This window comes from Monodelphis domestica, chromosome 4, assembly GCF_027887165.1.
Source record: "Monodelphis domestica isolate mMonDom1 chromosome 4, mMonDom1.pri, whole genome shotgun sequence".
NCBI classification, from domain to species: domain Eukaryota; kingdom Metazoa; phylum Chordata; class Mammalia; order Didelphimorphia; family Didelphidae; genus Monodelphis; species Monodelphis domestica.
In genome coordinates this window covers 374,541,000-374,556,597 of record NC_077230.1, presented here as the reverse complement: position 1 = coordinate 374,556,597, position 15,598 = coordinate 374,541,000, and the positions used below count along the sequence as shown (strand labels likewise).

At 40.8% G+C, this 15,598-nt stretch overlaps 1 protein-coding gene and 1 non-coding gene across 25 annotated transcripts in view; both read right to left on the bottom strand.

Annotated features, from left to right (window-relative positions):
* Nucleotides 1-1,681: 1,681 nt before the first annotated feature.
* PUM1 (pumilio RNA binding family member 1) overlaps nt 1,682-15,598 on the bottom strand; it is a 162,238-nt gene continuing 148,321 nt past the window's right edge. For all 24 annotated transcript variants that reach the window (XM_056795362.1, XM_056795364.1, XM_056795369.1 and 21 more), the window contains 2 exons: nt 7,578-7,770; nt 1,682-3,418 (listed from right to left, as the gene is read on the bottom strand). In XM_056795362.1, coding sequence (XP_056651340.1) covers nt 3,287-3,418; nt 7,578-7,770 — 325 coding nt within the window. In that variant the 3' untranslated portion in view covers nt 1,682-3,286. The remainder of the gene's footprint in view (nt 3,419-7,577; nt 7,771-15,598) is intronic.
* LOC130454179 (small nucleolar RNA SNORD103/SNORD85) lies at nt 4,920-5,006 on the bottom strand. The gene has a single exon (XR_008911852.1). It is a non-coding gene; the product is annotated as a small nucleolar RNA SNORD103/SNORD85 (small nucleolar RNA).

The window sequence follows — 15,598 nt, the reverse complement described above, 5'->3', positions numbered from 1 at the left end:
GGTGGATCAGTCATAGAGCCAGCAGATCCTGGATTCAAATTTGCCCTCAGACACTTCCCAGCTGAGTGACCCTGGGCAGGTCTCAACTCCAGTTGCTTAGGAACTAAGGGCTTTTAAAAAAGGCATATTTGTAAGTGATTTCCCTTAGTCTCCATATCAGTCTTCTTAATCAGGTTCCCTTTCCTCTTCCTATGAATTGTTTCCCCAAGTCTTCAGTGTTTCATATTTGCTAATGTCCCTCCTAGGCTGGGTTCCAATAGAATTTTAGGCAGGGGATTCAAATTCCCCTTTTTTCTGAATCCTTTGAAGGATTCACCTTGCTCATCCCAAATCAGGGGTGCAAGGGAAACCATGTTTAACTTCATTCTATAATTAGATGAAAATTAAAAAACAAACCCCATCCCTAAGATGCAGTCATTTCCCTAAATATTCCATTATGTGTATGCCCCAGACACAGCTCCTTGTTGGTGTCAAGAATCTGATCCAAAGAATTTCTCTGGCTTATTTTTCTGCCCCTTGAAGGACATGACAGCCACAGGGTGGCAAACAGGTTTATGGAGGCAGAACTGACTTGGGTTTGAATTCCACCTTGGACATGGGAACTATACAACCCTTGGCAAATCTCTTAATCTTTTTTTTTTTTTTAAACCCTTACTTTCGGTCTTGGAGTCAATACTGAATATTGGCTCCAAGGTAGAAGAGTGGTAAGGGCTAGGCAATGGGGGTCAAGTGACTTGCCCAGGGTCACCCAGCTGGGAAGTGTCTGAGGCCAGATTTGAACCTAGGACTTCCTGTCTCTAGGCTTGGCTCTCAATCCACTGAGCTACCCAGTTGCCCCTGAATCTCTTAATCTTTACATAGCCAACTGGTTATGACTGGTTCTCCAATCATAGAAGTTAACATTTACATCATACTACTCTCAAGACTATAAATGGCAGCTCCCAAAGGAGCCCAGATAATTGATGTCCTCCATGAAGACAGGGCTTTGTGACCTCCTTTCTGAATTCCACATCTCATTTCCTTTTGTGTTTGAGCAGCTTAAGAGGAACAGCACAGCTTCTGGAACTGCCTCGGTTCACCTTTGCCTCTCTCGAAGTAGAGTGACAAAGATGAGCCCAGAGTTGTCAGGGGCAGGGGAGTAGGGAGCCGCACCACGGCGAGCTGCCTGGCTGCCTCCTTCCCTCCACCATATACCCTGCCACAGAAATGCTCTCTTGGTCCCACTTAGCAAGATCTCTACATTGTGAAAAGGCTGGAATCCCCCAGGGAATGAAGCTCTCCTGACAGAGGAGGAAAAGTGAGATCCAAAGAGATTAAGGTCAGTCTGCTTGCTACAAAGTGGCAAAGGGGCCTAAAGAGACTCCCTAAATTAGCTTTGCCTGATGGCTTCTTCTCCTTCTTTGACACAAGGGATGTTTGCTGTCAGGGAGAAGTAATTGAGGATGAAAAAAAAAAAGTTGAAACCAATAAAACTCAAAAAAGAAAGAAACCAGGATCCTTTTGCCCCTAACCTGGAGAGAGCACCTCCGTTCTGTGGGGTGTGGCTCCTGCATCTGTGTCCCCATTTCAAACCCCACCATCTCAGTTCTCATTTCCCCTGGGCCAGAAGTGAGAGGTGGAGGTGGGGTGTGAGCCCGGTGCCCTGGGGCTCTACTAAAGAGGTTCAAAGAAAGCACAAACCCAGATTCCAAAGTTGTGTATTTTTCAAAATAAAGATCACACATTGTTTAGAGACAATCTACACAAGTTACAAAAAATAGTTGCCCAGGCATAAGCATACACAGGTTTGTTAATTATACACATATGGTTACAAGTGTGCTTGCAAAAAAGTTCATTGGAAATATACACAAGGCTCTGTAAATGTACACCGTGTAGTGTTACAATTCTATATTCAAACAAGGAAAATTGACAGTATGTTACATTCACTTACAAGTAGACAAAATGCAAAATACAGTTTATCTTCTGTACAAAAAGGGCGGGCTTCACACTTTACAAGGTGGAAGGGGCTCTGATTGGGGGCAGGGCGGGGCTGAACCTTTGCACGTCCTTTTTACTGTCACAAAATAAGCAAAACATGTTACTCCTGGAAGATTAAAAAAACACTATTTTTTAACTGAGTCATTTTGTAGAACATTTAGAAAGGATCTCGCTACTGTTCCACGAGGTGACAAATAAAACCAAGCTTTTTTTCTCTTTAAACATTAACTAGGCTGTATAAAGAACATTTCCTTCAAAAGAAAAAAATTTACTTCTGGTTGAAATTACAATTTACAATATACAACACTATATGCTACGACCATAAAAGGTGTGAATATACATTGAAATGCACAGGTTTGCTAATTTTTTTGTCTTACCAAAAAACGGGTTTATGTTGATTCAAACTTCTCCACATTTACATTACAGAGGTTTACAAATGTACAATTGTACAATCAAAAGTATGTTCCACTACTAGGGTACATTATAGATACAGATTAGACATCAAAACAAGAAAATACTACAAATTTTTATATATGCAAAGTCTACACCAAGTATACACTATATATTTATAGAAGCAAGACCAAAGCAGAGTTGGATTGTTTTTTCTCATGCTAAATAATCACATTTTGCCTTTGAACAGAATAAATCAAGTCGGCCGTAAACAAACACACCCACCCTGCTTTTAAAATGTCCTGGGTGTGCATTCATCCTTCCAAAACTAAGCTAAGTTCTTTAGCATATCCTACTCCCCCCAAAAAAGCAATTTAAAAAGTTTCATAAACTTAAAATTCTCTTAAACTGAAGCTTTAGCAACTCTGAAACTTTTAATATTTATAAACAGCATTAAATGCAAGTTTGTGCCATTTAACTAAAATGAGAACTTCTGAATTTTGACTAAAATGGGGGGGAAAAACAAGTATTTGCAAAATTTGCCGGCTCGGCAGATGAGTTAAAAACCTTTTTTTCTTTTTTTCTTTTTTTTAAACCAACCACCCTGAAAGTTTCTGTACTTGGAATATAGATACAACAGTGAACAAAATATGTGGCCTCCCATGTACATCGGTTACCTATGTACAAGTATCCTATACACCAGTAAAACAGCAGGGCAATTAGTCAATTAAAAAAAATAATTAGTACATGTTATGCATAATAAAATTAAAGAAATTTACAAAGGCTTTTTTAAAGTTTGTTTGATTTTCTCTGTAATAGGTGAGCAACCATTAACCCTTTTCTAACTGTATATTGGAGTATTCCCGATTGCTGGTTGGATTTGCCTATTGGCCACTGAGTTTTTCAAGAATTCATTGCTTCAAATGATGCCATTGGGTGGTCCGCAAATTGGCCCCAAGTCCACCCCATTCTTCATATAGTATTTTTCCAGCTTTGCCAGAATGTGTTTGCCATAGGTGTACTTGCGTAAAGTTGCAATGTGAGGCCGGATCTGGGGAAAGAGAAACAGTTTGTGAATTAAAAGGCTGCTGCCAGAACTGCAAGGATACTAGGCACAGCCAGACACACGATCAGACAATCCTATGTGGTGAAGGGAAGCCATGAGGGCTCTTTTGTCCAATTCCTCCTATTGGGAGAGAAAACTAGGCATCTTAGAACTCAGGTTCTCCCACTGGGCTACGTCCACTTTGCCACAGCTGTTCTAAGACAGACAGACAGACAGACAGACAGACAGACAAGACAGAGATGCACAGACACAAACAGGGGCTACTGGAGTTTCAATGACACTACAGCTGAGGCAAAGTATTCATTAAGCGACCCCTACAATACATGATGGCACTAGGGATACAAGAAGAAAGAAGAATAAAGGGAACAGTCCCTGCCCCCCACAGGTTGCATTTGATGAAGGAAAAAATATTCACACATGTAAACAAAGATACAATAGGTGATCTCCTGGGGACATGGGGCAGGAAAGAATCTGCAACTTCTGGAGTTCAGGCTTCACACAAGAAGTTAGGGATTCAAAAGGTGAAGTAAAGGAAGAGTGTACATAGCAGGCATGAGGGAAGGGCCTGTCCAAAGGCATGGACTCACCTGGTTGGGTTGGAATGTAAAGGGCAGGAATAGAAGTAATGTGTAGAAAGTCTGGACAGGTAAGTTAGAAGTGGGTTACAAGTCTTTAAATGCCAAACAAAGTCTCTATTTGATCCTAGAGGAGACAGAGTACCACCCAAGAGCTTCACACACAAGGAGCGCCCTCCTCTGGCAGCAACAACAATGTGGAAGCTGGACTGTGGACGGGGAGACCAAGTAGGAGCTACTGCCCCACTCTAGATATGGGGATGAGGGTGGCTGGACGAATAAGAAGGCTGGATACAGGAGACACTGTGTGGGGGAGATAAGACTTGGCACCTAACTGGAGAATAGAAAGTGGAGGAGAAGGAAAAGCTGGAGAGGAGTCCAAACCTGTAAGCCTAAGTGATTTGGAAGGAGGATGGTATTTTGGCCAGAAGTTGAAGAAGTTTAGAAGAAGGGTGGATTTTCCAGGAGACAGAAGAGTTCCGTTTTGGACATGCTGAGTTTTAGGTGGCTCTGGGACACCTCCAGAGGACCATGCCCAAAAGGCTGAGCACAGTGGAGAAAATGGGAATTTGCCACCAAAAATATAGTAACATGCATAGTAATTTATATAGTAAATGTTGTAAAATATAGTGAAGTGATGGTCGATGCCTTTGCACAACCTGCCATGTGCATTCCTAATTCCATTGACCTATCGCATGTGGCCTGAGGACAATCTATTCCATCTTTTGAGTGGGTTGCTCCCAAACGGGTCTCTCTCCTTAATCTTAATCATGCTCACACTCAAGTCCTCCAAAAAGAGTTGCTGTGTAACACAAAAACAAGCACACTTCTCAGCCTACTTTGAATAAACTAGTCCTTGATTTAGTTCCAGAAGCTTCCAAACTTTTGCTCTGAAGGAACTCATACATACGTCTGGCTCAGCACTTCTGAGTACATAGTAAAGGTTCTCATTACCGAACTGTGTTCTCAGTGAGGGCAAGAGTGTCATCACTGCCAGACTCAAGGAAACAGCAGAAGGGTATAGACAAGTGTATGCCAGTGCCTAACAATGTTGCTGCCATTATGTCTGCTGAATTTCCTGTAGTTTGACTGGTGCAATGTAAAAAGCACTGGGCTTGGAGACACAGAGCCAAGATTCAAATCTCACCTGTCCTATGACTGGTATTACCTTGGGAAAGTCACTCAAATTCTCTGGGTGTCGAGTTCTCTCCATCCGTGAAAAGAAGGCATTGGACTAGATGGCCCCCAACATTCATTCCTACTCTAAATAGATGATACTGTACAAATAAACCATTTCAGTCCTCTGCCAAATTAACATAGAGGTGAGCTCAGCCTTCCCCCCCCTGACTTTCTTCCCTGTTTGTGTGCAAGCACATTACTGACATTCAATGAAAGCTCCCACGGACAGTATTAGAACTTGTATTTCCTGGCATATGTCACACATCATTTTCCATCAAGGAAAATACCCCACCATGGATAAAAGAGGCATTTTCTACAATATGAACCATTCCCAGCAGCTATTTTATACAGGGTTACCGTCTCTTTCTCAGAGATCTCTCCGTGAATCTATAAGCCACTTCAGTAGAAGGAAAGAGGTACAGTGGGAGTCCTGGAGCTTTCTGGTACAAAGGATGGAAGCACACACACTCAGGGAAGGCTTTTAACTGACTGAAAACAACTGGGAGAAGAGAGGAGAGAAGGGGAAGAGGGCAGGGGAGGGACCCCAGCACCAGACTCTCTCTCCAGGTTCTGTCATATTCAGCGTCAAGAGCAGTCAGGGCTATTCGACTCTCAGAGGATCCTCGTGAGAGTGACCATTCTATAAAGGTCAGAAGAGAGGCGTCTGGCCTTAAAAGCCAAGGGCAGCATCAGTTTGTGGGGAAAATTCATCAGGAGCTTTAAAAACCTGGAACCATCCTGATGGTCAGTCACGGAACTTCTTTATGTTCTTCTAGGTTAATGCTAAACGCTTAATCACCATCACCATCTACTTCCTGGCAACGATGCCTCCTCTAAGTGGTCACTGTAGTGAGTAGGGCAGCCTCTCTGCAGACCTATCTTTGGGAGAAGGGCTGGTCTCAGAATGTAAAATAACTCTGGGAGATATGATACATTGAGCTTAATCAGTCAGAAAGGCTGAATAAGATTATCAAATTCTTTCCAGTAAGAAAAAGGTTTGGAGAAAGGGCTTTGTCTGTGTCAATTCTAAGATGGAAGAATGGCAAGGACTAGGCAATCAGGGTTAAGAAACCTGCACTGTATCACACAGGTAGGACATATCTGATGACAGATTTGTACCCAGGTCCTCCTGACTGAACGCCTGGCTCTCTAACCACTGGCTACATTTCAACAGAAGCCCTGGTGGCAGAAGTTAAGACTTATCGTGGAATAGGGAAGAACTATGTTATAGAAGAAAGATGAACGAATATGTGAGTGAAAAGTTCACATGTAGGGCAGCAAGGTGGCTCAGTGGATAGAGCACCAGGCCTAGAGATGAAAAATCCCTGGGTTCAAATCTAACCTAAGATACTCGCTAGCTGTTTGACTCTGGGCAAGACACTAAACCTAGCCTATGTCTCTGTTCTGCCTTGAAACGGGTATTTAGATTTAAGTCCAAGACAGAAGGTGAGGGTTAAAAAAAAAAAGAAAGGTTCACATGCCACCTTCTATGGTTAGCAGAATGTAGGACAGTGCCTGACACAGAGTAGCAGCCTAATAAATACTGCTCAATTAATTATAAACTTGAGCCAATGACAGTAACATCTCAGCCTCAGTTTCCTCCTCTGTAAAATGAAGGATTTCAACTGGACACGCCTGATGTTTCTTTCTGGCTACAGATCTTAAAAGTCTATGAGCCAAGATCAGCATCAGGTGGAAACTTTAGGGTTTACAAAAGCCTTTAAAAATGTCATCTCACCCAGTCCTTCCAAAACCCATGGGAGGAAGCTGTTAGTATTATCTCCATTTTACAGTTGAGGAACCTGAGATGAAGTGACTTGCCCAGGGCCACACAGACAGTAAGGGTCTGCGGTTGGATTAACAATGGCTAACATTTGTAAGAGAGTCCTATGTATCAGGCACTGTGTTAAGTTCAACACAAATATTCTCTCATTTGATCCACACTACAACCCTGTGAGGCAAGTGCTATTATTATACCCAATTTACAGATCAAGAAACTAAAACCAGCAGAGGTGAAATGACGTGCACATGCAGTCATCGTCTGAGGCTGGTATTTAGACTGAGCACACCCTGACTCCAGGCCTCATGATCTATCTGTTGAGAAGGCGACCACCTCGTCCAAATGCCTCATTTTATAGATGAAGAAACTGGGGAACAGAGAGATGAAGGGTGTGTCCGTGGAGACAAAGTAATAAGGAGCAAAGCCAGGCCGGAGGACAGTGACCTGACTCTCAGTCTAGTGATCTTTCTAAGGCACTCAAAGACTTTAGAGCTTCTACTTTTAAGTGGGGGGAGCCTAACATTCTCGCCTGAAAACAGAAACATCCAGTAACTGTATTCTATAAGAGGTCTCCCACAGACTTCCATGAACATCATGGGCAATCATATACCTTATGCATGACAATCTTCCGCTGGGCTGGTTCGGCCACATCGATCATTTTCTGGACCACGTAGTTGGCGTATTGATCTTTCATCATGGTGTATAAGGCACTGTGAGGGCCATCATTCATGGTGCACACCTCATCAATCAGCATGGCACGCTCCGTGCGAGATGCATGAGTAACACATTTTTCTACAACATTGCTGTTAAAAAAGAAAATGGTAAAAAGGTCTGAAAACCAAGCCGTGGGGTTAACTATAGCTGGGTCAGCTGCCTCGCCAAGCCTGCCACTGAATAATGCTTTTGGACTGATATATTTTCAACAACAAAAAGAAAGCCAAAAATACAGATCCTCAATGAGTCCAATTTAGCATGGCTTCCAATAAGAATCAGAGTCACTTAAGGTTAATGCTCTAAGGGCCCCTGCAAAATCATCCAGTCAAAACCTTTAAATAAAGGAGGAAACTGTGTTCAGATGAAGTGACAGAGTCAGAATTATGCTTGAGGGTTCCTGACACCCAATCCTTACCTCTCCCCTAGGCTGCCCAGCTCAAGAACTTAAGGGACAAACAGAAAGCTTTCTGACTCACAACATCAGAAAAATGGCAGACTGGTCACTTTTTAAAAACTTCTTCAACCCCTCCCCAAAGAAGTTACATGAAAAACCTAGAGTGACTAAATACATCAAGAAAATTAAAAATATATGAATACCAAGAAAAAAGCCCCACTATTATTATCCCTGTTTTATAGTTGGGGAAACTGAGGGAAAAAGATGTGAAATGACTTCCCAGGATCATAGAGCTAGTCAATGTATGAGTCCAGATTTGAATTCAGATCTTCCAGCTCTCACCATTGTGGTGCCCCCTCGATGTCTCTACAGAAGAAAATGAAGCCCCCAATCTTGGATAAATTTGAACTAGAGAACTCTTGAGTGCTTACTTTGCGCTAGCCAGACATCGACATGAGTACCAGCAAAGCCTCAAGCTTGTGAAGGGCTTGATCTCATGCCATGCATGACTTCCCATAAACAGCTCCATCTCCCTTCCTTCAAGAAGGGGCAAGAGTTCACTCTGCCCACTGATAAGGAATAAAGAATAGGAGGAAGCTGGCTATTTTTGCTTTTTGTTTAGCCCATGCTTAGCACGGTGCCTGGCAGACAGGCATAAGGAGGACAGTCTGAACAACTGCCCGACACAATAAAAATCTACTCACTAGAAAAGTAGGGGGTGAAAGTGGAGGCCCAAGGTATAAAATGACTCCTTCCATCTCCGAAAGAAACAAGGGAAAAAGCATTCGATAAAAGCCCAATATAAAAATCAATAAATCAGCAAAGGAGGATTCTTAATACAAAGGGGAAGAAAAGTACCCCATGCCTGATTAAAGATGCATGTCTGTGGATGTACCAAAAAGCATGGAACAAGAACTCCACAATGGTTCAAAGGAGAAATTTAATCCACAAAGAATAAATGAGAATGTACATAGGTCAGATATTAAAACACAACACAGAATTCAAAAATACAATCTCCAAATTACAAATAAAATATACAATTATCACCTCTCTAGATGATTAACAGATCTGGAAAACAAAAATACTGAAATAAAGGGAAATTTGGCAAAGAGAAACTACGTGAAAACATTAAAAACACCACCGAATTTCATACAAACGAAAAGGCCCAAACTAAAAGACAGAATACATAGCAATAACTCCAGGGTCACAGCTCTGCCAGAAAGAAAAGACAAAATGAAAAACTCTGAAGATCATAATGCAGCTATTAGTACGCGAAAACTATACACACCTTCTGTATAAGACAACAAAATCATGAGCCAGAGTACTCAGATACATTTCAAGAAAAACTCTTGAGCTTCAAATGTCAAGACAGGGTGATGAAATTTAACAATTCCAATGACAAGTTAAAAAAAAAAGGAACAAGAAGTCAGAAAATCTCCGACAATGAACAAATCATGTTAAAATAACAAAAATTTCTGGCACAAACACAAGAAATCTCCAAAATGCTGAACAACAATCCCAAATGACATCTCACCAAAGTTAGGCAAATCATGAGAAAGAAATGAGACAGCAGAGGAACAGAATATTCAATTCAAAATTCTCTCAACAGGTGGAAGAGGTGAATCAAATTAATGCCTTTTATAGGTCTTGAGTTACAGAGGGAGCTAAGAGAAGGGTTGATGGCAATGTCTTTCCAAGTAAGGAAAGGGATGGGAGACAAGGACCTTAAAATGAGAAATTTAAGTAAACTTGAGAAGTAGAGAAAAGTCAGGAAAGTGAGAGGGGAAAAAGGGCTCCTGGGAATAGGGTAGTATCAGAAGAGTTTAAGCTTAACCAGTTAATACCACGGCCAAGTACTGACTTAAAAGATGAAGGGGATTTCGGCAGAAGCAACACTAACAACAATGGGGGAAAAGGGAAAAAAACATAACCCTGATAGTTATTAAATTTAAATATTAATGGACTAAACAATTAGTCACAGAATGGATAGGAAAATAATACTCAAGAAATTATTGTATACATGTATGTACATACAGACACACATACCTACTATACACCCATGCTACCTATGCATCCATCTATTTCACAAAGAGGGGAATGAAAATAAGACTGGAACAAAATTTACTATGTATGAAGTGAATCCAAAAAAGCAAGAGTTGCAAACGTGATCAGACAAAGTAAAAACATAAGAAATAAATAAGAAAACTATATGCTTAAAGGAATTACAGATAAGGAGCTAAGTATTACTAAATATATGCAACAAATGGGATAGCATCTGAAGTCATAAAAGAGAAATTAACTAAATTGAAGAACTATAACAATGATGATGGGAGTCTTTAATGTTCTCTCAGAACAAGACAAACTTAAAACTTAAATGAAGAATTAACCAAAGAAAAAATAGAAAATTGAACAAACTGTTGGAGAATGTAGAAATGAAAGATATAAAGTATCCTCTGAATAAGAGCATAAAAAAATACCCCTCCCGCTCATTAGCACAGGGTGCCTTTACTAAATTGGAATATGTACGAGGATACAAAGAACTTTAGAAAGTCGTGTACAAGTAAAAGACATGGTGTCAAACGCAACCCTTAGGGTTTGCCAGTTTTTCCCTTCTACAAAGAGAGTTGCTATAAATATTTGTAAAAAAGTGAATATATACACAGAGGCTGCATAGTCAAAAACTTTTTTACTGATAGGGGAACTAAAACAAAAGTGTACCCATCAGTGCTCTTCTATTTTATAAGCAAGTCATCATGTCTTCAGCAAGAAGTAGCTGGATGCTAGCAGTGGAATCCCAATGGCATCTTCGCTTGCTCAGCCAAACCCAGATCAGGAACTGAAGGAGCTCAGATCATTGAGTCAGCAATCAGACTTTGCCCTGGGATCATATCATTTTGGGAACACTGAAAAGCTAGTAAGTGCCTACTTTGTCCTTGTGATCCTGGAATAACAAAACACTCGGTACCCCCAAAAAAGCAGCAACAGGACCAGTCATGACCTTCTGCATGGCAGAGCTCAGTCCTATTATCTGGTCTGAGGTCAAGAAGCAAACCAAAAATGAACCCCGCTACAATCAGCTGCTAGGGTGACAGGGATGTTCAAGACAAAAGCACAAGAAAAGAAAATGGCATCAAAACATCTAGAAGCAAAACTTCAAAAAATATAGCTTAGAAACAAATACAATGGAAAAACCCAAGAAGGACTCACATGAACTGATATGAAGTGAAATGACCAGAACCAGGAGAACAATTCATAAAATGAACATCATATGGTAAAGATAATGACAGCAAAATATCTACAAGAAAAACCTCAGAAAAAATACCCTTAGGCACAAACTAAAAAGGAATTCCTAAAGAGTAGAAAAAAATTAAGACTCACTGGACTAATCTAAACACCATGACCAAAAATAAAGCTTAGACATCCAGACAGATTTCAAGAAAAAAAGAAAAAAAAGAATTTTAAAGTCCTTACCTTCCCTCTTGGAATCAATACTGTGTATGGGTTCAAAGGCAGAAGAGTGGTAAGGGCTAGGCAATGGGGGTCAAGTGACTTGCCTAGGGTCACACAGCTGGGAAGTGTTTGAGGCCACATTTGAGCCCAGGACCTCCTGACACTAGGCCTGGCTCTCAATCCACTGAGCTACCCAGCTGCCAAAAAATCTTAAAAAGAAAACTCCATAGCATTCTTAGTACCAGGGAGCAAAGTGGAAAAAGAAAAAATTCATCAATCACTCCCTGAAAGAAGTCTGAAAACACACACACACACACACACACACACACACACACACACACACACACACACACACACACACACACACACACACACACACACCTAGGAGTTGCAACAAAAATTCAGGACTTCCAAATCAAGCAGGTACATGCAGCCAAAAAAGAATGCAAGTACCAATGAGCAACAAGTCAGGTTCATACCAAAGTCCAGTTATAAAGGAGTCAAGAACTTGGAATACTATATTCCAGACTGCAAAAGAGACAAGCCTTGGTCAAGAATAACGTCCACAGTAAAACTGAGTGTAATACTATAGGGGGAAAAATCGTCCTTAATGAAAAACATTCCTAATGAAACTAGTAGAACTGCAGAGAACCTTTGAAATAAAAACACAGGAATGAAGAGAAACATAAAAAGGTAAATATGAATAAACAATGAAAAAGGACTAAATAAGGATAAACTGCTTACATTCAAATAGGAGGAGATGATACATGTGTCCCTTCTTAACCCTATCATCAGCAGGGGTCATAGAGGGATCCCAATTAGACAAGATCTGGGAGGAGTTCTGTTAGGTCTTGATGATCTTAAGAAAAGAGTGGAAAGGGAGAAGAGGAATGGGGGAGGGGTAAACAGGGAGGGAGGTTAGGGAAAATCTAACACATAAACACATATTCAGGATGTAAAAGTAGACATCTACACAAAGAAGGAAAGGAGAAAGTAATTGATTCTTGAATCTCAGTCTCATCTAAACTGGTCAAAAGGAGGAAACATACACACACATACACTCACTCACTCACACAAATAGATTTCACACACCAGGGAAACAGTAAAGGGGGGGGAGAGGTGGTAGTAAAAGGAACTAAAGAGAAGGCAGATTAAGGGAAGGATCAGTACTAAGAAAAACTGATTCTAAAGGGGGTGTAGGGGGTGGGGTGTTACTATTATGCTAAAGTCTCATCACTAATAACCAGGTTTCCAGAGGCATGTGACTCACTTCCTGATACAAAGGTGAAGGGCTCAAATGCAAAACCAGACAAGCAATTCTGTGGACATAGCCAATGTTGCTATTTGTTTTGATTGACTGTGTTTATAATGGATTTTGTTTTTCTTCTGCTATCAGTCCTGGAGGGTGAGAAGACAGGTCTTGGCTGATTGGGGGGGGGGGGGGGGGGGGATTCAAAGCTGGAAGCTTCATACAAAGAGGGGTACAGTAATATACTGTTGGGTAAAGCTTTTTATTAGTTCAACAATTTGGAAACCCACTGGATTAATGCAAAGAAAGTGACTCAAATGTACAAATCTTTTGGTCAGTGATAAAAAAAGGTTTAAAATACTTAACAGCAACATTTTAAAGACTGAGCTAAACCAGTAATGTTAGGTAAATGTAACAGAATATGATTGTGCAATAAGAAACAATGAATATAATAAATATGGAGAAGAATGGGAAGATTTTATGAAATGATACAAAGTAAGCGGAGTCCGGAAAATAATATACACAATGTCTATATAATGACACACAGAAAGAAAAATAAAATAAATGAAATGCATCTATATAGCCAGGAGGATGTTGAAGCCGACAAACTGAAGAGCTGGCTTTCACATCTCTGAGGTATTTACATTTCAGAAATTGGCAAATGCTACAAACCAAGGCTTGATTTACTGTTTTGTTGATTGTCTAGACTTAATGTGAGGGGAAAAAATGTTAACAATGCAAAATTAACCTTAAAAGTTTAGGTGCGTGTGCATATATTTCAGGAAGGAAAAGAGCTAGGTGTTAAACATTTACCAACACACTCATGGTAATACCCATCAAGTTTAGCCCCAAAGAAGAGACTGGAAATACTTCCTCTCATTTTCAAAGACTCAGGCCTGGGTACTACCTATAATGTTAGAGTTGGCTGATGTGCTGGTTAGTTTTGTTGAATGTTTTTGTTGTTCAAGAGAAGTGCAGATGGAGAGGTGGGAGAAATTCCTACCAACTGAATGATTATATAATAAAGCATATTACCTGGAGATGCCTTCATTAAACAAAATGGTTCTAAATGGTCTAATTTAACTTCATAGGATAAAGGAGCAAATTTTTTTGTCATGTCGTGTGCCAAATTTTGAGTTTATCAGCTTTTAGAAGTTAGTCTCAACGTCTCTCCAATCATATTAGAACCTAAAAGAAATGGATTACTTCCTCATCATACCTTCTTGGTTCAACTGTTAAAGAATGGGATGGAATCAGAAAAATACAGGAATCACAGTCACAAATTAAGGAGGATTTGACCAAGAGTAAAAATAGAAAGAAATCTGGAAATGCAAGAAATCAAAATATGGACAGTCAAAAATTCCAAGTTTTCCCACCATTGCTATGTTAATGCTGGTTGTCTGTGTTCAGCAGCAACTCTGGATCACTCAGCTGAACAAGCCTTGTGACAGATTTTACATACTTCCTTCGAGGAAATAACATTGCCACTTCACACATCACACAAGCAATCCTAGCTGCTTAGCACATTCTTTCCTCCCTATTTGGCTATGTTAATGTAGCTATGTGCCCAGCATCTAGCAGAGTATTCTATGCAGACAACAAAAGCTTGCTGGTGCTGGTGCTGATATGAACAGAGCTTTTAACAGACTTTAGTCACATAACCTAAAGTGACACAATTTCTCCCGTCTTTCCTCGTGCTCAATCCAGAATGGGATCCCAGACAGTTAGTTATTGGCCCCCGCCTGGATGACCTCATCTATCCCCCTGGGTTCAATGGCCACCTCTACAAATATGACTCTTCAGATCTATGCTTCTGCCCTGTACCTCTCCTGGCCTCCAGGCCTCCATCATGACCTCCTGAAGGTATCTCCTTGATTCCTTAGGTTCAACAGAACTCGTTATCTTTCTCATCTTTCCATTCCCATCCATCCTTCTGGCAAATTCTATGTCTGTTAAGGGCACCACCAGCCTTGTCACTCCTGCTCACAACCATTCTCAATTCTGCATTCTCACAACCATCTCCATCCCTACCTCCAGAACCTCCTTTCACTTCTCTTCACTCATACAAACTGCAATAGACGTTTCCTTGGGGTCCTTGGCTTGAGCTTCTCTCTTTTCCAACCCATCTTCCACCAGAGTGTGAAAGGGAGATCACTGGAAAGCACAGAGGCTGGACTCCCCTAGGCCCTAGCTCCAGAGACTGCACACTGTCTGGAGATTCAAAAATGAAATTCCTTCGTTGAGAATTTAAGGGCCTTCATCACCTACATCAAATCTAATTCTTTTTCACTATACATTAGCCCTCTTCGCTGACAAAATCGCCACCATATCACTGGATCTCAGCCCGGGGCAGTCTTTCTCACCTTGACCTGTTAGCTAGAGCTCCTTCTTTCCTATGAGTATGAGCTCAAATGCCACCTACTAGAGAATGCCCTTCTCGATCTCCTTCAATTGCTTGTACCATTCTCCCTTAATTACTGAATAATTGTCTTGTACAGGAAATCCTCAAAGTCTTAAGAGTCATTAGTGTAAAACAGCACTAAAAAAACCTTCAGAATGCCCAATATATGCTTACAAGTATCCGTGTTCTTCTCCCCCAACCCCGACTCAGCTAGGGCAGTTTGCATTTTTTACTTTATATCCAGTGCCTGGCACATAGTAGGTGCTCAATCAATGTTTGCTGAATGTCCATTCCACAGCTGTAGAGCACAAGGTAAGAAGCCCACCCCCTTAAACTCCACAGCCATGTATACAGCTTAAAGAGGTCCAAGACTCAATACATTCCACAAAAATATTTCAAGAAGCATGTTTAGTGGTAACACCG